Here is a 25748-nt window from a genome sequence, read left to right on the forward strand (position 1 = left end):
TAGAATCTTTGGTCTTTTTTGGTGGGTGAGGACTGAGGACCGTTAGGTAGCGAATAATCCAAGTCAAGAGTCACATAACACGATTTGTAGAGACCTAAATACCACACATACTTTTGTAGAACTAATATTCAACGGAAGGTGACATTGACAGAGCCGAAGAGCCACACATTTTGTAGAATCATGACAAAGAATAGATACTCAAAAACTTAAATTGCTTAAAATGAACTTTTCATTTGTTAATTACATATATTAGTTTATATGTTAATTCATTTTCACAAAATTTCGGATTTGAGTCCTAAATGCTTTTGATAATATTTGATCTCCTTAAGAGGGACTAAATCATCCCTTCCCACAAGAATCAAACTAGGGATTCAATTTTCAACCTTTTTAGAGGGACCGAGCCAACCACCACAGACTTGTTATTCATCTAATTAAAGATAATCCATACATGCGCACATAAGCTCAAAATATACATTAACTTTTTTTTTTTTTTTCTATATAGGCTTATTTTATTAGTTGAAACTAAAATCTCAACTTTGAATTGGAAAAATTCGACAATCCTATTCCTATCAAATTCGATATATCATTGTTTGTCTAAGTGGAAGCGGGAGAAACTACTGGGATATAATTTTGGTACTGCCAAAAGTGATCCATTTAATTCACTTCCATTAACAATAGTTAACCGGTGGTAGGAGGTTGGTCTAGTGGGAGCGGAATGTTCTGCCATCCGGTCGAGTGTTTCAGATAGTTCTTGAGTATCTCGGTTGGAGATTCGACAGTCCATTCGGAATAGTGTTGGGTCGGAGAGAACACATACCGCTCTCCGCCCTGGCTAAGACACGACTTGGCTCCGTTCAACAACAAATCCCCTTCTGACCGTACGAACCCAGCTCCGGGTTTCTCTTTATCCGCCGCCTAATCACCAAATCCAATAAAACGTTACGTTAACTATAATATTATAAAGAAAATGATTTAAGAACCTAAAGAATATACAAAGGAGATTACCTTCTCAGTGATGTACTTAAAGACAGTTTTCTTTTCACTAGCTTCATATATGTTGCACTGAGAATATATCTATCAAAACAACATAAAATGTATGAATCATATGAACTTAGATGATGGCAAAATCGTAAATATAGGTTCATATATGTTATCTTCCGATTACGGACCTGAGATTCTACACCGGCACCGACAGCGTAAATGGCCCAATGACGAGTGTAGTTATTGAAGAGATGGACTTTTGCGAAGCGAACGCGAGGGTGTCGCTGACGTGTGCCGTCGAAAAAACAGTGATGTATCGTAACTCTTATGCATCGGTCCGTAACGTGACTTGTGTCCGCTCCTATTAACATCGTCTTGTTGTGGTTCATGAAATGGCATCTGATATATGTAAAAACATAAAAAAAAATCAACACAATAGATAGTCATATAATATGTATCTGTAAATAATTTCATGTTTTAAAACTATTCTTAGAATATCTTTTCATTACAACATAGAATCAAACAATAAATGGGTTACTTAAGTTACTTTGTACCATATAAGATTTAAGAGACAAACCTTGAGACAGTAATGTCAGTGCTTTCTCGTGTGATATCGATCAAACCATCATAGTAATTCTTGAGACTACACCGATCAATCCAAATGTTGTGTGATTTTGGTTTGATCTGAATTGCGTCTGCGTCTGGTCCCACACCGCCTTCAAATTCAAGATTGCAGATTATAACGTTTTCACACTCTTTTAGCCTTAACCCTTTTCCCGTTATCTTCACCTTTTGTCCTCTTCCGTCCACCGTTGTGTGCGATGATACACTCACAAACGAAGACAGATTGATCGTTCCCGATACATCGAACACAATCCATAACGGTTCTGGCCTCTTACAAGCCTCTCGCAACGATCCTGGACCCTCGTCTGCACATAAATCGTACTGCCACTCAATTTTAATATGAATTTTAAACCAAAGATGTCCAAATTTGGCTAAACCGACCCAACGTCTAGACATCAAAATGGTGGATATTGGAATTACTTTGGCGTAAATTAGCAAGAATCTTTAAAAAATGAAGCAGCTTATTAGATCTAATGATAATTTCACCTTACATTAACAATTTGAACATGGTTTAGGCTATCAGTCACCACTTTTTCTTAAGATATATGAAGCAAAATTCAGAATCCAGATAAATGGTTCAATACAAACATAGAATCAATCAACAAATGGTTAATAAACTTACTTTTACCCCACAAAAATAAATTACGTTTACTTTTTAAGATTTTTTTTTGTTAAATTACTTTTGAAGTTTTGTTCCTATTTGGGGTAATTGGCTGAGAATATCACTTGATCATAATTTTGTTTCTATATGGAGTAACAAAATTGAGAACTTTAAATTAAATAGAAAAATCATGTTAATCCAAGAATTTGAGGAATAAATGAAGGAAAAGAGGGGACTTTTGAATTTTACCAGCTAAAGAAGTGACGTGGCAAATCGGACCATTTAGACCACCAACGGCGGCGCGGCCGAAACCCTCAGCCTTACCAGCGAGAGAGCGGAGGCTGGAGTCTACGTGGCAATAAGGTCCCACCGTCATGTGGTGATCGAATGGCGGAGCTGATGTATATGGTGGTGGGAAAGGTGAATTGGGGGATTCACCGGGAAAATTAGAACCGCCGTGATGGGATCTGTGAAGGCCATGTAAGTTTCCCATAGCTAATTTATAACAAATGTTGAATTTAATTTCGGACAGTTTCAGTTTTGTATTTTTGGGATATAATTGCTCTTTGTTTCAACTGAACCATTGATGATAGCTTTTGTTGGAACTGTGCGATAATAATCCTTTTTTGTTCTTTTTTTTCTTTTGGTGTTGCTGCCGACAGTAGATTTATATTTTTATTTATTTATTTAAATCAAATGCTGGGGGGATTTTTGTTAAGACAACTTTAAATTTAGAGATATTTTCGCATGATATTTGTATAGATAAGATTCTTTGCCTTTTGTAGATATTTTATTTTAATTTACCTTTTTATATCACCATTTAGCTTAGTTTTAAAAGGAATTTAAAAAAAAAAACCAAATTTAGCTTAGTTTTAAAAGGAATTTTAAAAAAAATTCCAAAAATATTATAAAAGTTTAAGAAATGTTGCTAAACGCTTAAAAACGATTTACAAATAGTTTTCCAATGAAGCCCAACACAAAAATGAAGCCCATCATTTGTTTAACTAACCAAATTTCTTTCCAATTTCAGTATTTCCTAAACCGTATTTTGAACATTACATATATTCTGTGAATTTAAATCGGAATGAAATGCTGACGTGTGAAACATCCCTAACTGAAGAAGATGAAGAAGAAGAAAAGACAACCCAAATTACACCCCAAAAAAGGTAATTAAGCTGCTTCTCCTTCAATAATCAGATCGCAAACCCTTGACGTGACACTGAAGGTACCGGTGGCCGCCGAAGTCGACGGCTCTAACGGCTTATTCATCTTTCTCCAATCGGAGAATCGTCTGTTCTTTCAATATCATGATCCCGCTTTGAAATTCCTCTGTTTTTTTAATCTCTCAAAATGGGATCCAGAATCGAAGAAGGTACAATGACTCCTTCGTTTTAGATTTCTGACTCGAATCGTTAGGAAAATCCGTTGCGGAATTAGAAAACGTGTGATATTAGGGTTAGTCTTGAAATATCTCTTATGGTGTTTTTTTTTGGTATTTCTTCAATGGGTTTGTTGTTTACGTGATATACAAACAAACATTGTGTAATCAATCTCACTCTCTCAGAGAAGGAACTGGAACCAGATATGGAGAAGGGTTTGGCGACGGATCCAGCGAGTCCTACAGGGAGTACTGTAGCGGACCTGTCGCCAACTCCAACCCCAAGGAAGACTCTGGTTCTGTCCAATTCTGGCAAGGCTTTAATGGTGTCGAATTCGAGCAAGTCCTTGGGACTTTCGAATTCGGGGAAAAGGTTTGATCCAACGGGGAAGAAGAAGTATGTGAAACAAGTCACCGGCCGCCACAACGACACCGAGCTTCACCTAGCTGCTCAAAGAGGAGACCTGGCTGCTGTTAAGCAGATTCTTAGTGACATTGATTCTCAGATTACGGGTACCATTACCGGAGCTGATTTCGATGAGGAAGTAGCTCAAATAATGACATCGGTGGTAAACGAGGTGAATGAGTTGGGGGAGACACCGCTTTTTACAGCAGCAGAGAAAGGAAACATAGATGTTGTCAAGGAATTGTTGCGATACACGACCACAGAATCTCTTATGCAGAAGAATCTTTCTGGATTTGATGCTTTACACATTGCTTGTAGTCAAGGCCATCGATGTAAGTTTTGATCGATGTAAATCAAAACCTTTTTGAAGCAAAGGATTTGCATATCTTTCTTTCTAACCGCATGTGAGCTTCTTTTTATTGCAGCTATTGTCCAGTTATTGCTTGAGCATGAACCTCAACTGAGTAAAACAGTAGCTCAATCAAACGCAACCCCACTTGTGTCAGCTGCAACACGAGGGCATTCTGAAGTAGTTAACGAATTGCTTGCCAAAGACTCAAGCTTGCTTGAGATTTCAAGATCGAATGGAAAAAACGCACTTCACCTTGCTGCGCGTCAAGGTCATGTAGATATTGTAAGAACGTTGCTCGATAAAGATCCGCAGTTAGCAAGACGAACAGACAAGAAAGGCCAAACGTCTTTGCATATGGCTGTGAAAGGAGTTAGCTCACAAGTCGTAAGGTTGCTCCTTCGAGCTGATCCGGCTATTGTCATGCTTCCTGATAAATTCGGTAACACCGTGTTGCATATTGCTACACGAAAGAAAAGAGCAGAGGTAATGATTGATTCACGCTTTATTGAAATTTCGGTTTGATTCTTGATTGTTGAAACTTGATTCCTGATTCTTGAATTCTTGTTTTGATTCACAGATTGTGAATGAGCTGTTACAACTTCCAGATACAAACGTGAATGCGCTAACAAGAGACCATAAAACTGCATACGACATCGCTGAAGGACTCACTCATTCAGAGGAAACCGCAGAGATCAAAGAGATATTATCGCGTTGCGGAGCACTCAAAGCCAACGAACTAAACCAGCCAAGAGACGAGCTGAGAAAAACCGTGACCGAGATCAAGAAAGACGTCCACACTCAGCTGGAACAAACCCGAAAAACCAACAAAAACGTCGACGGGATAGCCAAGGAGCTAAGGAAACTCCACAGAGCTGGAATCAACAATGCGACCAACTCAGTAACCGTAGTGGCAGTTCTCTTTGCCACGGTTGCATTTGCAGCCATTTTCACGGTTCCAGGAGGTGAAGACGACCACGGAGTGGCCGTGATGGTCCACGCAACATCTTTCAAGATATTCTTTATATTCAACGCGATCGCGCTATTCACTTCATTAGCAGTAGTTGTCGTGCAAATCACGCTTGTAAGGGGAGAGACTAAAACGGAGAGACGTGTGGTGGAAGTAATAAATAAGCTGATGTGGCTCGCCTCTGTTTGCACCACCGTGGCATTCATTTCCTCATCGTACATTGTGGTTGGTCGGAGAAACAGATACGCGGCCGTTGTGGTAACGGTCATAGGAACTGTGACGATGGCCGGAATTTTGAGTATAATGACATATTATGTGGTGAAATCGAAGAGGACGAGGAAAGTAAGGAAGAAGGAGAAGAAGAAATTTGCTAGAAATGGAACGAGTTCGTGGCATCATACGAATCCGTCCGAGACTGAATCGGAAGTTAATCCAATTTACGCAATCTGATCGATGATGATGATAATCCATGGAAATTCGTATTTGTTTTTTTTTTTTTTTTTCTTGATCTATGTAAGTATAGTGTTATATATATTTTTTTGGCCGAAGAAAAAAAGTCGAACTATGTCTTACTTTATACACAAGGAAATTTGAAAACAAGTTTTTCTTGATAAATGACCTAACAATATAACATAGCGATATAGTACTAGTAGCGAACTAGTTTTTGTTAGCTGCTTATTGTATATGAACTCTTTGAAGTTAACTACTTGCTTTTCCGATTCCAGACTCCAGACATGCATCTGTAATCTAAATCCATCAGTTTACATATTTGAATCAATTAAATTGAATAAAAAGTAAACTTTTAGTCAAACCAATACTAGAAGTGAAGAGAAGCTAGGATCAAGTCCAAGAAGAATTGGGAAGTGATTCGTGAGTCATATTAATATTGTAAACTTCTATATTAAGTTTTTTCGATGCATTTTTTTTCCATTCAAGAACACTTTATTATACTACCTGATTATTTATATCCAAATATAAAGATTATTTTTAGCTTTTATTTTCTGTGTATGCAAAAGAGGAAAATATAAAGAAAATAAGGTCTCGTACAGAGAACATTGTCACAGCTTATATAGCATTCTTTCCCTATTGTGTTAACTCCTACATGAGACATTACGCAGTAGAGACAAGCTCCAGCTCTTTCTTGTTTACATGTTCCAGCTCTTTCCTGTCTACAAAGTCATAGAATAAGCTTACAAAGTCCAATAATGGAGATTCCGCAGCCATGGCCCGACACATCGGCACCTCGTTTTAGTTTCTCGTATCGTAACATGATTTCTTCAATCAACCTCTTCTATCGGTAGTTTCCAGAAGTTCCATGGGTTATAATCTTCCTGTGAATGTGTACGCAAACATTTGAAACCATAGACGAATCCACTTTACATTATGTTTGCTAAAAGATTATAACTCTATATACCTGCTCAACAAGTGAAGTTGGAGGAAACATGTCGTTGACAAGAGTATGAAGTGAAGTGTAAGACTTCTTGACATCTATGCGATGTCCTGTTGCCACTTCTCCCTACCATTTTAAAGAGAGTCTCTCACTCAATACACGTGAAGAAACAACCATGCATGTCAGATTCTAGGAGATTGTGAGTACCTTTGGGTTGATTATGAATATCTTTCCCTTTGGGATTCCGAGTTTTCTGTAACTCAGCTCATCTGTGTCTCTGTTTCCAAATCCAGCGTAGAACGGGTTGTAATCTGTTGGGAAAAGTTTCCTGATATCCTGCACATTACAATTGTAAAAGTTGTTCATATCTAAGCCGCTGGTTTTAAGTGTTCTCTATTAGTTTCCAGGAAAAAAAAAAAAAAAGAGAAAAACTTTACCTCCAAACATGCGATCTTGAATTCATGAGGTGCTCTTCTTATCACTGCAAAGCAGTTATTAAATTTATAAGAAAAAAATAAGAGATATATACTATTGAATGAAAAAGGCGTAATGCAAATGAATCTCGAAGGGTATAAAGATTAACCTTCACGGTACAATGCTGGAAATAGGCCATCTGGAGAAATGACCACAGGGCCATTTGGCAGAGCTTTTCCGTCCTGCAAGCCAGTAAGAAAACAGGATTCCATAAGTAGCAGAGAGATATCATAACAACAGGCTCTATATAGATAGCCTCACACATCATCATTTCAGCTCCATAAGCTTCTGTTATTAATTAAGATTATATATGGATTAGGTGCCAATTCACAGGTAAAAAGATATCACTCTTACTTGCTTCAGATTATTTAAGAAACTTCTCGTTAGATATGCCTGAACGATGGCACGAGCGCTCAAAAACAGCAACTGATATCCATTCTCCTGAAAAATCCAAAGCAATGTAAATCATAAAGTGAGATCCATACTTACAAGGTACAAATTTAAGATATACAAACTGTTTATCAATTGAAGAAACAACCACTTAAATAAATTGTATATTATATAGGCAACAGTGGATCTCATGTTTTTCCAACATCAAGTGCACAGTATATTATAGAAGCGAAATTCAGTTAAACCTTGAACATTTACCTTTATGGCAGAAAAAAGCTTAGCTACACCGGATTGTGTCCAGTCCTTTCCAATGAAGGGCATGAACTGACCTAACACATCAGATCTGCAAAACATACAGATCATCACATTGGCATAAGTCAAGATACTATGAATCTAATATGAAAACATTTCAGTTACAGTAAGGATCCAAGCTGTACTTAGTTATAGTTCCATCAACATCTGAGATCACTATCTTGGTGTCCCATCTCCACCGGTAAATATGTGCATCGACCTAACAACAACGAAAGAGTATTTAAGAACTTAAGTTAGAATAGTTTCCCCCGGTATGCTTTCAAACTTTCAACTAATGTAACCATCAACAAACCTGCTGTGTTCCAAGAACTCTTGTTGAGAAACTAAAAGTTATCATATTCTGACCATCTTTCAGATTCAGAGATGCGATTTGTTCATTGGTAGGGACATTAGTTCTCACAAGTTGTCTACGCGGAGACTCATGGCGACTCTCTGTGGTTGATTGTGTTTCCGGTGAGTTCTGTAAGCCAGGTTCAGAATCAACAAACAGATCTTCTTCGCTTGAGGAGTTACTTCCTGTATGCTCAACTGTTTTAACCCTTCGAAAAGGAATCGGCCAGAGTGTCCATCTTCTTCCAGATGAAGAAGGAGTTATTGTAGTTTCATCATCCTTGGGTTTAGGCGATTCATTTTCCTCCACAGAAATCACATCATCTGGCTGGATATCTAAGTCTAGATCAAACACAGCTTTCCCAAGAACAATCCGAGCAGCTTTCGTCCATGGCATATACGTTTCTCTAATCCTAACAACCAGATTTTCACTTTCAAGAATTGATGTTGCCGAATTTATATATTCTTCCATGGAGATCCGATGCGCATCAAAGACTTCAGCAGCTGCGCTAAGTCCCATACCCTGACGAAGCTCATCCTTGCAAAGTGATAGCTCATATCCTGTAAAGTTAAACCACTGTTAAAAACAACGCAGCTACTAATCATAGTTCAGACCAACAAAAATTGAGTTCCTTACTCTGAACTGTATCGGGTTTTCCTAAGTCGACACTAGAAGTCGCATCCACTGAAACTACAGTCGTACCATTCTCGTTATCCTTATCAGTTGGTTTAGATGGAGTCAGTTGCTCAACTTCTTCCCTCGTTGAATCTATAGAGACTCTCTCAGAATTCTGATCTTCCGATTCTATAATCCCGCCTTCCTGGTTGTTAATCAAGATGGCAGTTTCTGCAGATGTTCTTGGCTGTTCATCCTTACATTCTGAATCAGCATTAAAATCGACGGATATTCTGGATTCCTCAGTTGTTTTCATTTCTTCTGCTGTTACTGGGGTTGTAGAAGATTCAAAACTATCAACAAGAGTATCTACTGTTTCAATAGTCACTTCATCTTCACTTCTATCATTTTCCGTGATGGTGCTAAGTGGAAAGTCACCTTCTTTTAGATTCAGATCCTCAAAAGTAGAACCTGGTTCCCCGGACTTGGCATTCTCACCAGTCTCTGACTGCTCCAGACAGCTCCCAAGAATATCTCTTTCAGCATCATGAGAATCTTTTTCGGCATTATCATGGGAATCTAAATCATTACGCTCATCATTCGTGGTATCTAATATTTCAGATACGATATTAGCAGTATCAGATGACTCCTCCACTTTGGCGATATATTCAGTATCCCACGGAGTCTCTGACGAAGCAAACTCAGTATTACCTTCACAAAACTCAGTCCCATCACCAGGGGCCAAATGAAACTGAGGAGTATTTAACCGCAAATTCTCAGCCTCCTGCTCTGCCGCTGACACAGGAGCTGTTAGTATATGTCCATCAATACTGACCAAAACCACTTCAGAATCTGAGCCTTGAGAATCCCCATAACTTTCCACATTTAGATTGTCAAATCGAGCACTTCCGTATTCTGAGGTTGGAGAAGGCGGATCATCCTGAAAATCATAAAACCTCCTATTACAATCAGACTCTGTCCTCTCAAGCCGATTCAAAGATTCGAAACCCTCTCGTAGTTCTCCAGCACCAGAGTCCGATAAACTGTGCTCAAGTCGATAACCCACGTTACCATTGTTATTCTCAGACCCGGAAATCAAACTGTTGGTGTCATTATTAGCAGGATCAACTTCCCTGATGAAGTATGCTTCACCAGAATTATCAAGATACATGTGGAAATCGGCTTCGGTACCATTTACAGATATCTTGACAAACTTCTCAGCGCCTTTGAGAACACCTTGGAACTTACCAAACCTAACATACCAAGGCGTGCTACGGAAAGAACCATCTTGTTGTTGAACAACGATGACATCAATAGCACCACCAAATGGATGAAATGGTGTAGCGACAGAGTAAACGCCTTGAGAAATCAAATTCCCAACTCTTCCAACCAAAGTCGTCATTTCATCAAATCTTTGAGAAAGTCTTCAACTTTTACTGTCCTAATCATATACAAAAATCTAGAAACTTGAGAGTTTAGTTTTCTAGACAGGTCAATCCCAGCCTGCAGGTGAAACAAACCAACCCAACAACAAGCCAAAATTAGAGAACACAATAACAGAAAAATCAAATCAATCAAATATCAAAAACCCATTCGTATTTAACAGTTTCTGAACTAACCCACCAAACAAGAAAAATCAAACAGCTTTGAAATTGTTGGAAAGATACAACGAGATACGATGATAGCACACGAAGAAACTAGAACCAAACATTTACAAATCTCAGAGTCAGAAAATCTAAAATAGAAAAAATTTCGAATTCAACTCACACAGATTAGGAACTTTGAGCGGAGAATCCGAGAAAATCAAAACACCGCAGAAGAAACGACGAATCCGGTTGCTCAGAAAATCGAGATTCTTCTATGGAAAATGAAATAAGATTTCTATGAATGATTATATCCTATTCTATCATTTTTGTCTCGGGGATAAAAAAGATTCTCGGAATGAAAGTCAAAAGGATTTGTGTTTGCTTCGACGATTGTAATTTTACCGGTGGGAGAAATTTACAAGAAAGAGGAAAAAGATGGTTGTTTTGGATAACCAGAACACATTAAATCCGCCATGACTAAAGAGACTGTGTAATTGCTTATATAAGATGATGATGAGTCTGTCTGTGTAGGGAGGAGGGAGAATTACGAGAAGGGTCTTTTGCACTTTTGTCGTAATTACTGCTTCTCTTAGAGGATACTTTTGGTATTTCCTTATTAAACCTGCGAAAGAATATGCTCGATTTTAAGCAAATGAAAACAAAATGCTCAATTCATATTTTTTTTACTCCAAAAATTAATTTCCACCCTTTTTTTTGTTTAAATCTAATTTTTCACTTCTTGATAAATGGTAAAATAGTTTTTTTTGTATATATATATATAGTTTTCAGTTTTGGTTAAGGCATAAGTGAAATTAGTATATGAAATAAAGTTCTTAAAATAGAGGAAAAAGAATACGGATAGTCGTGGACTCGTGGGAATATTAGTGATCCACTCATCCACATAATAGCATATGTGGTATATTCTTTGTCTATACGCAAAATCAATTTTTAAAACAATTTGTTTCTTTAGTTAGCCAATTTATCGCGCTTAATCAATCACTCTTTATAAATGTTTTAGAAGTGTCTAATAAGCATCGTTCACAAGTGTCCTATGTTACTACGTTCTCACCTAACTCGTTTTCTTCCAAGTCAAATCATTTTCCATTAATGTTACCGGTTCACGTTGGTCGCTCCCATAAATTTTTTTAATACGCTAAGACCTTTTCTTTTTTTCCGCTAAGACCTTTTTCGCATATAGTATAATATATAACAGCAACAGTAATATTTTAATATGAACAGTTCAGGCATTTTGGTAGTATTTGTAGTACTCTTTAGCGGAATATTAAATTGCTACAGATGTGTCATGTGTGGAAGAAGACAGGTGCACCACCTCACGTTTTACACATTCTCTTGCCAAAGTACTGTTACCAACCGTTTCTCTTTCTTGTTAATAAGTTTTGACATCTTAGTACAACTCTTATCAAGCCGTTGTTTACGCAACCTGGAAGCAGAGGAATAACATGTTGCACAATTCGAATCACATTGCACCTGTTGCGGCCTTCATGATCATCAATAGGGAAGTCATCAATTCTATAAATGCTTGGAGGCACCGACGAAAGTTCCGTAATCTTATGAGTCTATGGCTCATATAATGCTCCTACTTTGAAGATCTGTTTTTTCTTTGTTTACTTCCTTGTTTTTTATCCCAATTTTTGCCAAGAAACTAAACCTTAGGTATTGCATATGTAATTCCAAACTTTTTCATTTTATATGATATTTACCCACTTTAGCAAAAAAAAAAAAAAAAAAACAACTCTTATTAGGCCCAATAGGCTTTGTTTAAATTCGGCTCAAATCAGCCATTAATTTCCGTATGAAAAGACGGCGTCGTTTTATCTCCGCAGCTTTAAATCGGGTCAAAACGCCATTCTCGTTTCTTCATCAAGCAAAGCTTAAAACCAAATCAAAAAAGCACGAGAAGCATCGTTTCTCAACTCTACTGTTACGGCATGAAAATGACGAGACTACCCCTCTTCGTCGTCCTCCTACTCTTCACCGCAAGTTTCATCACTCCTACGGCGGCGGAGATCAAGTCTCTCACAATTTCCGACGATTCTAGGCCGATGATTCTCTTCGAAAAGTTCGGATTCACTCAGTCCGGTCATGTTAGCGTCTCTGTTTCCTCTGTATCAGTAGTATCTTCTTCGTCTGTTCCGATCCCAGATCCGTCGAGGCTAGGGTTCTTCCTTATGTCCGAGGAATCGCTTCTCCAGGTAGTCTTAGAGATCGAGCAAAACCCTAACTTCTGTGTACTCGATTCCAATTACGTCCTCCATCTCTTCACATTAAAAGATCTCTCTTCTCCTCCTGGTTCCAAATACGAGCACTTGTACCCGGTGATTTCTCCGAACGAATACTCTCTCTTCTTCGTGAATTGCGTACCGGAAACCAAAATTTCGATGAAGGTTCGAACGGAGATGTACAATTTAGACCCGAACGGGTCTAAGGATTACCTCCCTGCCGGGTCAACCCGATTACCCGGATTGTATTTCTTCTTCTCCCTCGGCTACTTAGCTTTCCTTGGTCTCTGGGGTTATGCTTGTTGGGTCAATAAACGTGTTGTTCATAGGATCCACGTTCTCATGGCGGCTCTGCTTCTTATGAAGGCTTTGAATCTGATCTGTGCCGCCGAGGATAAGCACTACGTGAAAGTCACCGGTACTCCTCACGGCTGGGATGTCTTATTCTACATTTTCCAGTTTATTCGTGTTGTTCTTCTCTTCACTGTCATTGTGTTGATTGGAACTGGCTGGTCCTTCTTGAAGCCGTTCTTACAAGAGAAAGAGAAGAATGTGTTGATGGTTGTTGTCCCACTTCAGGTTCTCGCCAACATTGCTTCCGTTGTGATTGGAGAGACTGGACCTTTTATTAAAGACTGGGTTACTTGGAATCAGATATTCTTGCTTGTAGATATAGTTTGTTGTTGTGCAATCTTATTTCCTATTGTTTGGTCGATTCGTTCGCTAAGAGAGACTTCAAAAACCGATGGGAAAGCGGCTAGGAACTTGGCGAAATTGACTCTGTTTAGACAATTCTACATTGTTGTCATCGGGTATTTGTACTTTACGAGGATTGTAGTGTTTGCACTGAAGACAATCGCAGCTTATAAGTATCGGTGGGTGAGTAATGCAGCTGAGGAGATTGCAAGTCTGGCGTTTTACATGTTGATGTTCTATATGTTCAGGCCGGTCGAGAAGAATGAGTATTTCGTTTTAGATGAAGAAGAAGAAGAAGCCGCAGAGCTGGCCTTGAAGGAGGATGATTTTGAACTCTGAAACAGATCAAGGACTTTCACTGACTGTATAAGCTGTGATGACATTTGCTTTTTGTTTTCTTTTTCTTTACTCATAAGTAGTTTACTTGCAAAAGGGATTAACTGTGTATTTTTCTCTTATATCGTAAAAGCTTGTTTGTCCTAAGACTTATTTGCTAGTAAGAAGAAGATCAGTGCCTCTGCTGTTTAATAATACATGTATTATCGCTTACCCGAATCTGCTTTACCCGACTCTCTAGTTCGATACTAAGACTATAAGGCAATGAACTTCTATTTATCTTCAAACTTGTATGTTTACAGCTCATAATCCTTAGTTACTTGAGGCTGGAGTTTCCAGAATAACCATTTCTTGCGTAGTTTCACATCTAAAGCCAAGAAAGTTTCTGCATTGGTTTTATTCATCTTCAATCAGATCACAAGCATCTAATAGAAACTCCTCGTCCATGCCTGGTGATGCTTGAACAGCCTCAACCGTGTCCTCTGTTGCCATGGTTTTGGTTTCATTCATACTCGAGGCTTCTTCAGGTGTATATGGCTTCAGTAGTACCAAGTTGATGATCTCTTTTGTTCTAGGGATCAAACAAAAGAGAGTTGCTATCTACTTTCCCAGCTGAAATAGACAAAATTGTGGTTCCACTGGACTTGAAACATTGGAATTCGGTTTCGAGTTAATCCAGTTCATAGTGACAAAGCAGTCGATCCCATAATCACAACAGAGCACACACAGATCTTTATAGTATGGGATTGGTCGAGTCATGACTCATGAATTACCTTGCATCTCTATGAGCCTTTATATATTCTTGTAGACATTGTCATCAGCAATAACCATGATGTTTAATTTTCCAATATATGATCTTAGAGGATACATACAACTATACAAGACATGAATAAAGCTACACAAAGAATCTTGAATAACAGAAAATTTCGATTAGATTAGTCCCTTTTCTCGTAACAAAACTTCCACGGCTCGTCTCCCAGAGACCAAAGCTCCGTCAAATGTAGCAGAAGTCATGTAATCACCGCTCAAGTAAAGACCCGACCCGACCCGAGGATTCTTAACCAAATCAGTGGGTGGGCATTGGTTAGGCTGAGCGAATTGGATCCGGTACGTTTTCAAATGTTTCCATGACATAACCGAAGACTCACCAAACCAACCAGAGAGTTCGCTAATAACCTCTGCTGCTAAATCATCATCGGATCTATCCTCGAACGATCCGATCAATGATACCGAAACCAGAGCCTTTCCCGGTGGCGCGTATGTCCGAGCAACATTTGTAGCGAAGAACATGTTGTTGATTATACCGGTATTTGTCCCGTTGAGAAATAGAACCGGGTCTTGTACCGGTATCTGGTTTGGTTCAGCTGTGAAGTAAAGACAAATGGTGCTCCGAGCCGGTTTTGTTATAACCGGGTCTCTGATCCCATCGAGAAGCTTATCCACTTCTGGTTGCTCGACGGCGATTATGACACCTAGCTCTGCCTTCAAAACGCCGCCGTCTTGGAGTCTCACGCTAGGTGGATCAGAGCCCGTTCCATTTGGATACTCAACCGAAGCGACCCTTGTGTTCAACAAGACGGAATTAGCGGGTAATTTCGCGGCCAACTGGTTCGAGATTTCTCCGATTCCCATGGTTGGAAGTGTATTTTCTCCGAGAGCAAGACACCGGAAAACGAAATCAAAGAGCTTCGAGGTCGTCTCGAGGTCTCTGTCGAAGAAAATTCCACCGAAGAATGGTCGGAAGAACCGATCAAGAATCGCTTCTGAGAAACCAATCTTACGGAGGAGATCAATGGTCGGAACTTCATCGGCGGCAGTCAATATCTCTTCGTCTGACTTGATTAGAACCCTAGCTCTCGTCAAAGCGATAAGCCCTTTGTCCACGACGGATCCAATCGGATTCGTGAGAGATGCCACCGAATCCCAAAAATGTCGGAGAGGATCAGCTACTGTGTGAAATTTTCCGCCGTAAAAAACCTTAGCTCCGGCGTAGAATCGCTGCAGATCCAGTGATTCGTAATCTAGAAGCTTTTTAGCTTCGGGATACGCAGTGATGAAAATCTGAAATCCTCTGTCGAGAAAGAAGCCGTCGACGATATCTGTACGGACGCGTCCGCCGACACCGTCGGAAGCTTCGAGGAGTAGGAAAGGGATTCGTTTGGAGGTGAGCTGGTTCGCGGCGGCTAAACCAGCGAGTCCAGCGCCGATGATGATGACGCCAGTTTGATTCTTCCGATTGTACGGGTCTGCCGTGGAAGATTGAGCTCCGGAAAAGCGTCGATATCGGTGATTTGCATGGCCGCGGCAGGGAGGGAAGAATTGAGAAATAGATGAGATTGGGAGAGTGTTCGCCAATGGCGGCATTTTAAAAGTTTGGATAAGGTTTTTCTCATTCGTTTAACTTTATTTTCCCCGGGAAAATGGTTTGTCTGGAAAAAAAAAAAAAAAATTAGACAATTTCAGTATTTCACAAAAAACATACACAAACCAAAAAAGTTTTATTTCATACAACCACAAAACTAAATATGACAAATGTTGATCAAAAGTCAATATGTCCGAGTGGTTAAGGAGATTGACTCGAAATCAATTGGGCTTTGCCCGCGCAGGTTCGAATCCTGCTGTTGACGTAATTATTTTTTGTTTGGCTTTTGTTAGGTTGAGAAAATATATTGTAGTTTTAGTGTAACACACCTTAAAAAGTTTTTTTTTTGTTTTTTCCTAATCTAAAAATATATGGTAGTTTTAAAATCAACACCAATAAGAATTGTTTGAAAAGTTATGGAAACCAACAGAATCAGAAAAATCTGTTAAGAAAATGTCAGAAAATGGAAAAATCTCTAACTGAACAAAGTAACAAAAAAACCCCTTAGAAACAGAGGAATCATGATGAGAGGCAAAATTATACAGAGCCGTGGAAATGTCTGTAACGTTGTCTCATCCATCATCATGTCTTGTCCTTCTCCTCCTTCTATTTTCCGGTCATCCCTCCGCCTCCGGGACCTCCATCCCCGACATGGTGAACACGGCGGCACGTGTGTTAAACAGAGCGAGAAGAGCAAAACTTGCGAGAGAATTTCTACAAGCGCACAACGATGCACGTGTTTCTTCAGGCGTGCCAACTCTCGAATGGGACAGAGACCTGGCCCGATTCGCTGATAAATGGGCTAAACAACGTAAGCCCGATTGCAGCATGATACATTCAGGTGGGCCTTACGGCGAGAACATTTTCTGGTACCGGCGTAAGAACATGTGGTCGCCGGAGAAAGTGGTGACGAGATGGTATGAGGAAAGGTTTAACTACGACGTGAAAACAAACACGTGCGCATCGGGAAAGATGTGCGGCCATTACACGCAGATGGTGTGGAGAGCCACCACAGCCGTTGGATGCGCACGTGTGAAATGCAACAACGGTCGTGGCTATCTTGTGGTGTGTGAATATGACCCACGTGGGAATTACGAAGGTGAAAGACCTTTTGATCAAAACAGTTAAATGAAAAAATGTTAGAGTGAAAAACATTATTTTCGTCTTCTTATATTATTATTCTTGGTCCTTACATATATACAGCCATGTATTGAAGAGGTATAACTTGAAATTGTTAATAATGGAGTTAGAGCAACATCAATGGTTGAATCCTTAAAAAGATTTTTAAACATTTTTTAATGATAAATTATGACAATTTTAAATTTAAGAGTTTGTGATGAATCCTTAAAATTTTCTTTGTCCAATGGTAGAGTCCTTAAGTGGATTTCTTAAAAAAAAAAAATTAAAATGAAAATTATAAACTAATAAATATTACAATTTCCTAAAAAAATTTAAACATACAAGACATAAAAACATATAAAAAACCAAAATTTTGCCATGTAAATTAGCTTTCAATTGTTGATGCATAGTCCGATCATGAACTCGAGTTCGAATGTCCATCATATTACTGAAATTTGAAAGCATATTTTTTTTTGTCTTTTATTAATATTTTTGACCCAATCAGAAAGCGACACATATGAGACTTTTAACAATCTTTAAACCTCTAAGAGCATTCTCAACGGCAGGATCTCACACCAACTCTAATAATTAAAATAATAGAAAAAATAGAAAAAGAAGGAGAGAAAGTGTTAATTATGAGAGAATCGTTTCTTAAGTTTCTCTTTTAAAACACGTTGAGAGATCTTAGAGAAACTCAACTTGTCAGATTCATTGATTCTATTATTAGACTTTAATTGATTATTTAAAATTTAATTAAATAAGAAAATAATAATAAAAATAATATTTTTTTGTGAACAGACCTCTATTTTTGAGATACTGCCGTTGAAGATGCTCTTAACAACCCTAATATTATAGTCAACTCTTAACAATCCTTAACTTGTTGTTTTCATTTATTTTAAATATTTTTAACTTTAAAGATTTTTTTAAGAAACCCATAAGAAACATCAGGGAGTGCTCTTACAAAAAAAGAGAAGAGAAAACGTCGACAGCAGGGTTCGAACCTGCGCGGGCGAAGCCCAAAAGATTTCAAGTCTATCTCCTTAACCACTCGGACATATCGACTTGTTATAACTTTTCAATATAATTGCTTTTAAAAAGAGAGTTACATTACTACAGCATGAACTTGCTACGTGGAGCAGAAGGCATGCACTTTTGTCTATCCTTTTATTGTATAACCTGAACAAAGACATGAAACTCCTGTAAGAAATTTTAAACAACGTAAGTTTCCTCCAATTTCTTAAAGAAATACATTACAAACTGAGACCATAAGAAGAAAATGGAGGAAACTTACTTAAGAGCCAAAGCAGAGCCCAACAAAAACACACAACGATTGAGTTTTCACATCATTAGGGTCTTTTGAAATCCTCTGGTTTTGTCTTCCTGTATGTGTGTTTGTAAAGTCGCATAGTCTCTCAAGAGTCGCATTAAAAACTGTGCATGGTTACTCCATGGCAGTGGAGTTGAAGCTTTGGTCTTGGTCAGTGTTGTGCTCCTCGGAACTGACACGTGACACCTAGTTTTCGTGTGCTGCAAGCCTCCACTTCTTCTTTTCTTATTTGCTTATGTTATTGTTGTTGTTATTATTTTTTGTTAAAAACCTTCCTCCAAATGCAACCATTGCCTTGGTTGAGAATGTATTTAAGCAGTTTGGACCAATTAAAAGGGAGGAATTCGAGTTAGAAACCCTGCTTATTCGGTATATGTTGAGTAATCTACTAACAAGCATTTTTCTTATTAATGGAAACGATAATTTGGTTACACTTGTATGAAACTGGTAGAACTATATATTGGTATGCTTTTGTGGAGTTTGAGGAAGCAGATGCTGCGAAGAGGGCAATAAAGGTACGTGCTTTGGACCTGGACCTTTTTATACATTTGCTCTGAATCTTGGTTAGGATTCACTTTGATCTCTTGAAGCCACAAGAGTTAGATTGACTTTGATAATGCTGGCATGAGTCTTATTCAGGCGTCTCCTCTATATATTGATGGGCATACAACTGACGTGGGGAAGAAGCGATCAGCTGGAGATAATTTAAATCGGTCAACTATTTTCTTCCCATGAGCCGTCATAGTTTCTTTGAACTCTTTGTAGACACAATCCCAACTAATATCTTCATGATGATCTTCATTGAGCAAAGCAGTTCCATCCTCAAATGATTATTCATCATCCATCAATTTTCCTCTCTTTGAACTGGCCTTGAACTTGAATTTCCATCCCTGAGATACTTCAGAAACTGAACCTAGAACTTGTAAACCTGAAGCACACTCCAACGGTTCGATTAAAGGATCGCAAGTCTTCATAGCTTCCACGAACAAGTTCATTAGAGGAGATAAATTTATTTAAGCTAACTATAAAATTCGGAAGTTATTTGCCCTTGATGACATTAGTGCATGTGAGCATAAACATAATCACATAGAGCCGATAACATATTCGGCTAAACATAAGTATATAACAGATTATATAATTAATATAACCAACCAACAACGTCGAATATAATTTCAAAAAAAAAAAAAAAAACAACGTCAAATATTTTTCTACTATTCCTTCACAATAAAACGGTCAACGCGTCAACGGTTAGACCGACGTAGGCTCGTTTTAGCGCTGCTCAGTGGCAACAAATGTAAATACGTATATCTTACGAAATTGCATAAATAGGACTCTCTGCGACTGAAACGAAACGAGAATGCCAAATCAAGAAAACAGTTCCTTGCTTCTTTCTCTCACGCTCTTCGTCTCTTTCTCTGCTTCTTCCTTCTCGCTAATAAACCCTAGAAACCGCATTGAAGTTGGAGTCGCAGACCTCGGAGATACTCATATTCCTGCCTCGCTACGATTTCAGGTGAGTCTTCTTTCTCTCACGCTCTTCGTCTCTTTCTCTGCTTCTTCCTTCTCGCTAATAAACCCTAGAATCGTTGGTTTGGAGATTAGATCAGGAATGTGATCTTTTAAGTATCGAGTGTAACGTAGAGGCAAAATCTTTGCTTCTTCCTTGATTTTCTTAACAGTCTTTTCTTCAAGATTGGATTTTTTTTGGTTATATGCTTATGTTCTTGGCTAGATTTAAGGATCAAGATTGGATTTTTTTTCATCTTTAGATTCAGCGCACGCATAGCTCAACTCTCTGAACCAATGGATCCTTCTTCACGACATTCTGCTAAAGAGGTATATAGAATCCAAACAACTGTATGCTCTGTTCCATCGGATTTCATGTTGTCTCTGTGATTATAACTACTCTCTGTATTAAACGTATAGGTAGGGGATGGATTTGCAGAGAGATACTATAAGACCTTGCAATACTATCCGGGGCTTCTTTATCGCTACTATAACGATGTCAGTAAGATTACACGGCCTGGACTTGATGGAACGATGCGTTCCTCTACCCTACAGGTTAGATACTTGTCTTGATCCCTGAGTCCTAACGTTGGTGAAATCTTTGCTCTGATACTGATTCCTAATCTTGGAGCAGGACATGATCAAGGATCTTGATATGCTATCTTCTGGTGGTTTTGATTCGGTTGAGGACCTTGAGGTAACCAGTTTCATGTCCCAAGAATCTCATAGTGGGGGTATCCTCGTCACTGCTGATGGCTTCTTCACTTCACACGAGAGACCTGCAAGGAAATTCACACAAAACTTCTTTCTTGCTCCCCAAGAAAATGACTACTTTGCTTTGACCGACATGTTCAAGTTTGTTGATATACCCGAGGCTAATGACATTAAGGTTGTTATTATACTATTGTTAAATATCGTTTGATGTTAATCATCTCATATATCCAATTTAACAGTAAATGAAACTGTTTTCCTTTCATAAACCAGGACTTGAGTGTGATTCCTGCAGTGCCCAAATCTACCACCACCAACACTGAAAAGGTAAAAACTAAAACCTAGAATTGTGACTTGTGAGGCTTATAAATGGCAAATGCTATTTGTTTTTTTCTTCTAAAATTGTAAAAGCTTTGTTTTTTCTTTTCAGACCTAGAATTGTAAAAGCAAAAGAGATTTATAAATGGCAAATGCTTTGCTTTTTCTTTTCAGGATGAGGTTATAGACCGTCTTGTAGCTCTCAAGGTCGAGACCCGTCTTATAGAAGCAGTTCAAGCCGTTAAAACCTCTTTTGATCAAATACCACCTGATAACACTTCAGACATCTTCTTCAGAATCCCGAAACGCTATTACCCGATCGTCGCCTGTGTTTCTAAGGCTTTCAAAAATCTTGTTAAGTCGCCAGAGCTACAACAACAGAGACGTCAACTCGACAAAGATTCGGTATATTTTTGTTTTAACAATGGCTCCCCTAATCCTGCTGAATCTATGACCTGGTTCAGTCTTCGAAAGAGCAATGATAATCCTAATGATGACGTCTTTTCCGAAGCACTTGTTGTGCCCAATGATCATGAGTGCACCAGAACACTCAGAAATATTTTCTCGTGTGGTTCAGAAATTATTTTGGTTGGGAGAACATTCAAGCTAACTATAGGACCTGAATGCCAAGTTTGGATTTTTGACAGCATCTGTGGAAGGTTACGGGAAGCACCTTCTCTGCCCTTAGCGCTACATTACTGGAACTCGGGACTCGTAAGAGACGACTTGTATGTCTTTGGAACACCTTTGAAGGCTGATACTCTGCGAGAACGTTTTCAAGTATATGGAATCAGGTTCAATCTCCTGTCCCAAACGTGGTCTGATCCATTCCCAACAAAAATGCAGTTCTCGGCATCAACTCAATCCGTTGATAAGAACATTTACCTTTTGACACGGGAAGGACTTTATCAGGTATACAACATTAGTAATGATGTATTCACTTCTTATAGGGAGCCTTATAAGTCTCATACTGCTTGGACGACATGGACAATGAGTAGTGTTTGTGTGTTTGAAAACGTCTTCTACTCTTATGATGCTGTGTATGGACTGCACTGGTATGACACCAAGCTTAATCAGTGGAAAGCTGTTACTGGTAGCACGATGGGAAGGATTGGGCATGGTTTGCTTGGGAAGACTTGGTCAATCGCACTTAAGGAATATTACGGAAAGCTAGTTCTGTTGTGGACAGTTAGGCCAGAAGAAATTGCTGAGGATGCTAGGATGACAGTTTATTACACTATGATTGCATTAAGAAGAACCGAAACAGAGATTTATGGAGAGGTCGACGAAATTAGAACTTTGGGCACGTTACCTCGCCGCTATAGTTTGGAACACTGTGTGTCGGTTTTGGTCTAACCGGTGAATAGATCATGATGCTGAGAAAATTGGTGATTACCCGGTGACGGTACGGTGTACCAGGATCGCTCTCGAAAGGAACGGTACAGAGATCTATGGAGAAGTCTCAGAGATTAGAAGTTTGGGTTCACTACCTAGGACGTTTAGGCTAGCTCATTGTGTTTCAGTGTTGGTCTAACCATGATCTTTGTTTAACCCTTGTTAGGTTTCGGGTGAATATTTTCTTTCTTTTTTTTTTTTTTTTGACATCGAATATTTTCTATATTGGTGATTTTTGTAATCTGAATTTGATTCTCTAAATCTTGTCTTGCACAAAAGTCATTTGCCAAAAGTCTTGAACCGGTATCGTAATTTTTGATTGAGCTAGGTTTACTAGGGCCGGTTCCTTAATCATATATATATATATATATATATATATATATATATAGTTGTTCTTAGGTTTCCCGTGAATTTGTGAAAACCCAAATCCAAATCCAAATTGGAGAAGAAGAATGCACGGTCGTCCGACGTCCGAGGAATGCGGCTTCGAAGCCAGAAGCCTCCGCTGCTAAAGCGTTTAAGCTCCGGTCGATCCAATCCCAGTTCATGTCCAACCACCATCGAAAGATGTACAGTCTTCTTCTCTTTCCTTTCTATCGATCAATCAATCAAATCATTGTTGATCTTCTTTTTGGTATCTAGTTACACACAGGAAGCAATTCAATTAAGCGCGAAGCTTCTAGCAATCAATCCGGAGGCCTACACGGCTTGGAACTATCGGAAGCTCGCCGTCGAGGATAACCTTTCCCGAATCGACGACTCTGATCCAAGCTTGGTCAACTCAATTCTCAATGAAGAACTTGAAGTCGTGAGTGCTTGGTTTAATATATAGAACTCAATTCTCAATTCACTCATTCGTTGATGTGTTAGATTGGTTGCTTCACATCCCATTCATGTCAATTTTGCTCATCGATTGCCTTTTCTTGTTGATTCAGGTAGCAATTGCCCTTCGACGAAATATCAAGTCCTATGGGGCTTGGTATCATCGAAAGTGGATTTTGAATAAATATCAAAAGCTCGATCTCAGGAACTTTCACGCTTGGAACTATCGCAGGTGAGAGATTCAGGGAATTGCTTCACATTGTCAATCAGCTTTTGCATATATCATATCTTGTCTTGTTCCTTTTTCCAGGTTTGTTGTGGAGCTAACCAAGACGTCACCACAGGATGAGTTGCAGTATACAACTGATTTAATCAATGATGTTAGTTTTAGCAACTATTCTGCGTGGCACAATCGTAGGTATGCATATTTAAATTAATGGAGGCATTTGTGGGCTAGATTGATGGTCAGAGAGATATATAATTTGCTTATCAACTATACTTTCTTTTTTGTTTGGTTGATACTACCAGTATACCACCATATTTGATGGAATATTAGCACAACTATAGCTTCTTGATCTAGTAAGCAAAGAATTTTTTATCCACAGTGGCTCTATTATTAGCTGAAAATATGATCCGTTAATTCTGCAGTGCACTTCTTTCAAGTTTAGTCGCAAAAAAGGCTGATGGGTTTATGCCAAAGGAAACGATTCGTCGTGAATTAGATTATGTACATAATGCTATTTTTACGGACGAAGATGACCAAAGCGCCTGGTTTTATTATCTCTGGCTTCTTGATCAAACTGTTAAAATGGAGACTCCTCTTCGCACTTCCTCGTGGCCTTCTGATGGTTCCATTATCATTCTATCTGGACCTGGGTGCTTCAATGGCTCTTCTTCTTCTAAGTTCACTACTTTCTGTTCCGAGTCTGCTTCTTTTCCACTGATTCTTTACTTTGACCAAGCCGTCAGTGGAGTAAGCTCGTCTACTGTTACTATTGATTCTGAACTACAAGGAAATCAGGACCTTGTTTGGGAACCAGTTTCGGATAAAAACTCTCAACTGTCTTGTGTATGGGTTGCTCGTCTGAAATTTGACAGTACTGAACCTTGCTTTCGCAAGGAAAACAAAGTGAAGGTCAGCCTTGGGAAGTCTCAAGGAATTGTTTCTTCCAGGGGATGTAACTTGAGCGCTCCTTTTGAGTTTGTATTTACAGTGCATATTCATGACACTGTCGGAGAGCCACAAGAAGGCATTGTTTCGTGGACGGATGGTTTTGACAATTGGGATGCACAGTCGAAGGATTTGAATTCTCTTATCACCTCGTATCAGTTAAACGCTGATACAGGTTTTGAGTGGCGTAAGCAAGCTATAAAGACAGAGATTGAATGTTTTCGTGATTTGCATGACAGGTATAAATAATCCTGTAAACTTTCTAGATTTAATGGAAAAGAGAAATTGTAGTCTTGACCTTCTGAGTTCTTCTTTCCTTTTTTGTAGCAAATTTGGAAAGCTCATTCTTGCAAGGCTTTTGATGGCTGAGGAAACTATGATCTCGGATGATGCTGTTAAGGGTGTCCATTATGTTGAAATCCTCCAGCTGTATAACGATCTGATGGTTCTTAATTCTTCGCATTACCAGTACTACAAGGATGAGCACAGCGTAGCTCTTCTCCACAAGGTACTTAGTCTTCCTTTTAGCTGTGAATCTCAAAGTTGTATGAGTCATAAAGAGAATGTTGATGCACAGGTGACTTCAAGCACCGAATCCCTGTCCAGACACCTCTTTCTGTACAGGAATATGAACAATATTGTATGTCTAAGGCTCAGTAACTTAACATTATCTCGGATAGCCACTGTCGAGAAGTTTCTATTTGTCCAAATGTTAGATCTCAGTTACAATGACCTTCATTCCGCTGAAGGTATGTAGTGTTTTCTAACGCTTTGATTGAGTCTTGAATATCAGTTTTTGCATATGTGTGATATAATATGGGTCTGTAGGATTGGAGGCGATGCAGCTTCTCTGTTGCCTAAATCTGTGTCACAACAGAATCAGGAGCTTTTCAGCCCTTGATTCTCTAAGACATCTGAAGCAGCTTAGAGTGTTGGATGTTTCACATAACGACATGGGCGGCAAGCACCCAGTGGACACAACAGGGTACCTTTGTTCTAGGCCGCTCTCTAATTCGGCTGAAATTGGAAGACAGGTGCCTTGTAAATACTGGGATGCGTATTTGGTGCTTAGAGATTTGAAGAAACTGAAGCAGTTAGATATAATAAGAGGCAACGACCTAATTGCAGGGGAAGAGTTCAGCTCCTTTGTCCGCCAGGTTCTTCCAAAGCTTGTATGGCTTGATGGCCACAAACTCGCTAGTTAAAATATAAATGTTAGGCCACTTCCTTTTTTTTCTTTTTAATCTATTGTTTTTTGGTTCAGTTTGATGATCTTAAATAAGAAAACCAAGTCAAGTCTATAAAAAGATAATTTTAAAAATTAATCAATAATTACTA

General features: G+C 38.9%; 7 protein-coding genes and 2 non-coding genes across 9 annotated transcripts; 5 read left to right on the forward strand and 4 right to left on the reverse strand.

Moving 5' to 3' along the window:
* Positions 1-394: 394 nt before the first annotated feature.
* LOC9318690 (putative pectate lyase 21) lies at positions 395-2904 on the reverse strand. Its single transcript, XM_021031786.1, has 5 exons — positions 2456-2904; positions 1559-1910; positions 1170-1380; positions 1006-1074; positions 395-915 (listed from the first exon to the last, which is right to left on the reverse strand). Exons 1-5 carry the CDS (start codon positions 2697-2699, stop codon positions 679-681), a joined length of 1113 nt encoding a protein of 370 aa, XP_020887445.1. The 5' UTR covers positions 2700-2904; the 3' UTR covers positions 395-678.
* A 268-nt stretch (positions 2905-3172) lies between these two features.
* Positions 3173-5918, forward strand: LOC110230016 (ankyrin repeat-containing protein ITN1). The gene is made up of 4 exons (XM_021031571.1): positions 3173-3578; positions 3771-4322; positions 4416-4825; positions 4920-5918. The coding sequence occupies exons 1-4, from the start codon at positions 3557-3559 to the stop codon at positions 5757-5759; spliced, it is 1824 nt and encodes a 607-aa protein (XP_020887230.1). The 5' UTR covers positions 3173-3556; the 3' UTR covers positions 5760-5918.
* A 395-nt stretch (positions 5919-6313) lies between these two features.
* Positions 6314-10920, reverse strand: LOC9320807 (phosphatidate phosphatase PAH1). Its single transcript, XM_002884695.2, has 11 exons — positions 10589-10920; positions 8843-10324; positions 8168-8766; positions 8001-8074; positions 7822-7906; positions 7528-7614; positions 7283-7355; positions 7137-7180; positions 6907-7035; positions 6724-6825; positions 6314-6640 (listed from the first exon to the last, which is right to left on the reverse strand). The coding sequence occupies exons 2-11, from the start codon at positions 10221-10223 to the stop codon at positions 6587-6589; spliced, it is 2628 nt and encodes an 875-aa protein (XP_002884741.1). The 5' UTR covers positions 10224-10324; positions 10589-10920; the 3' UTR covers positions 6314-6586.
* A 1355-nt stretch (positions 10921-12275) lies between these two features.
* LOC9320808 (protein GPR107) lies at positions 12276-13898 on the forward strand. The gene has a single exon (XM_021031806.1). It carries the CDS (start codon positions 12357-12359, stop codon positions 13680-13682), a length of 1326 nt encoding a protein of 441 aa, XP_020887465.1. The 5' UTR covers positions 12276-12356; the 3' UTR covers positions 13683-13898.
* Positions 13899-14495: 597 nt separating this feature from the next.
* Positions 14496-16118, reverse strand: LOC9318691. Its single transcript, XM_002884696.2, has one exon. It carries the CDS (start codon positions 16041-16043, stop codon positions 14610-14612), a length of 1434 nt encoding a protein of 477 aa, XP_002884742.1. The 5' UTR covers positions 16044-16118; the 3' UTR covers positions 14496-14609.
* A 106-nt stretch (positions 16119-16224) lies between these two features.
* Positions 16225-16306, forward strand: TRNAS-CGA. The gene has a single exon. It is a non-coding gene; the product is annotated as a tRNA-Ser (tRNA).
* On the forward strand, positions 16242-17171 carry LOC9320809 (pathogenesis-related protein PRB1-3). Its single transcript, XM_002882579.2, has one exon. It carries the CDS (start codon positions 16597-16599, stop codon positions 17167-17169), a length of 573 nt encoding a protein of 190 aa, XP_002882625.1. The 5' UTR covers positions 16242-16596; the 3' UTR covers positions 17170-17171.
* A 969-nt stretch (positions 17172-18140) lies between these two features.
* TRNAS-UGA lies at positions 18141-18222 on the reverse strand. Its single transcript has one exon. It is a non-coding gene; the product is annotated as a tRNA-Ser (tRNA).
* A 2035-nt stretch (positions 18223-20257) lies between these two features.
* Positions 20258-25717, forward strand: LOC9318693 (geranylgeranyl transferase type-2 subunit alpha 2). Its single transcript, XM_021030918.1, has 14 exons — positions 20258-20323; positions 20414-20548; positions 20628-20882; positions 20978-21031; positions 21197-22325; positions 22390-22497; positions 22866-22986; positions 23060-23225; positions 23353-23471; positions 23550-23657; positions 23888-24649; positions 24738-24918; positions 24988-25159; positions 25239-25717. Exons 1-14 carry the CDS (start codon positions 20291-20293, stop codon positions 25613-25615), a joined length of 3720 nt encoding a protein of 1239 aa, XP_020886577.1. The 5' UTR covers positions 20258-20290; the 3' UTR covers positions 25616-25717.
* Positions 25718-25748: the final 31 nt, after the last annotated feature.

This window comes from Arabidopsis lyrata (genome assembly GCF_000004255.2).
Source record: "Arabidopsis lyrata subsp. lyrata unplaced genomic scaffold ARALYscaffold_3, whole genome shotgun sequence".
Taxonomy (NCBI): domain Eukaryota; kingdom Viridiplantae; phylum Streptophyta; class Magnoliopsida; order Brassicales; family Brassicaceae; genus Arabidopsis; species Arabidopsis lyrata.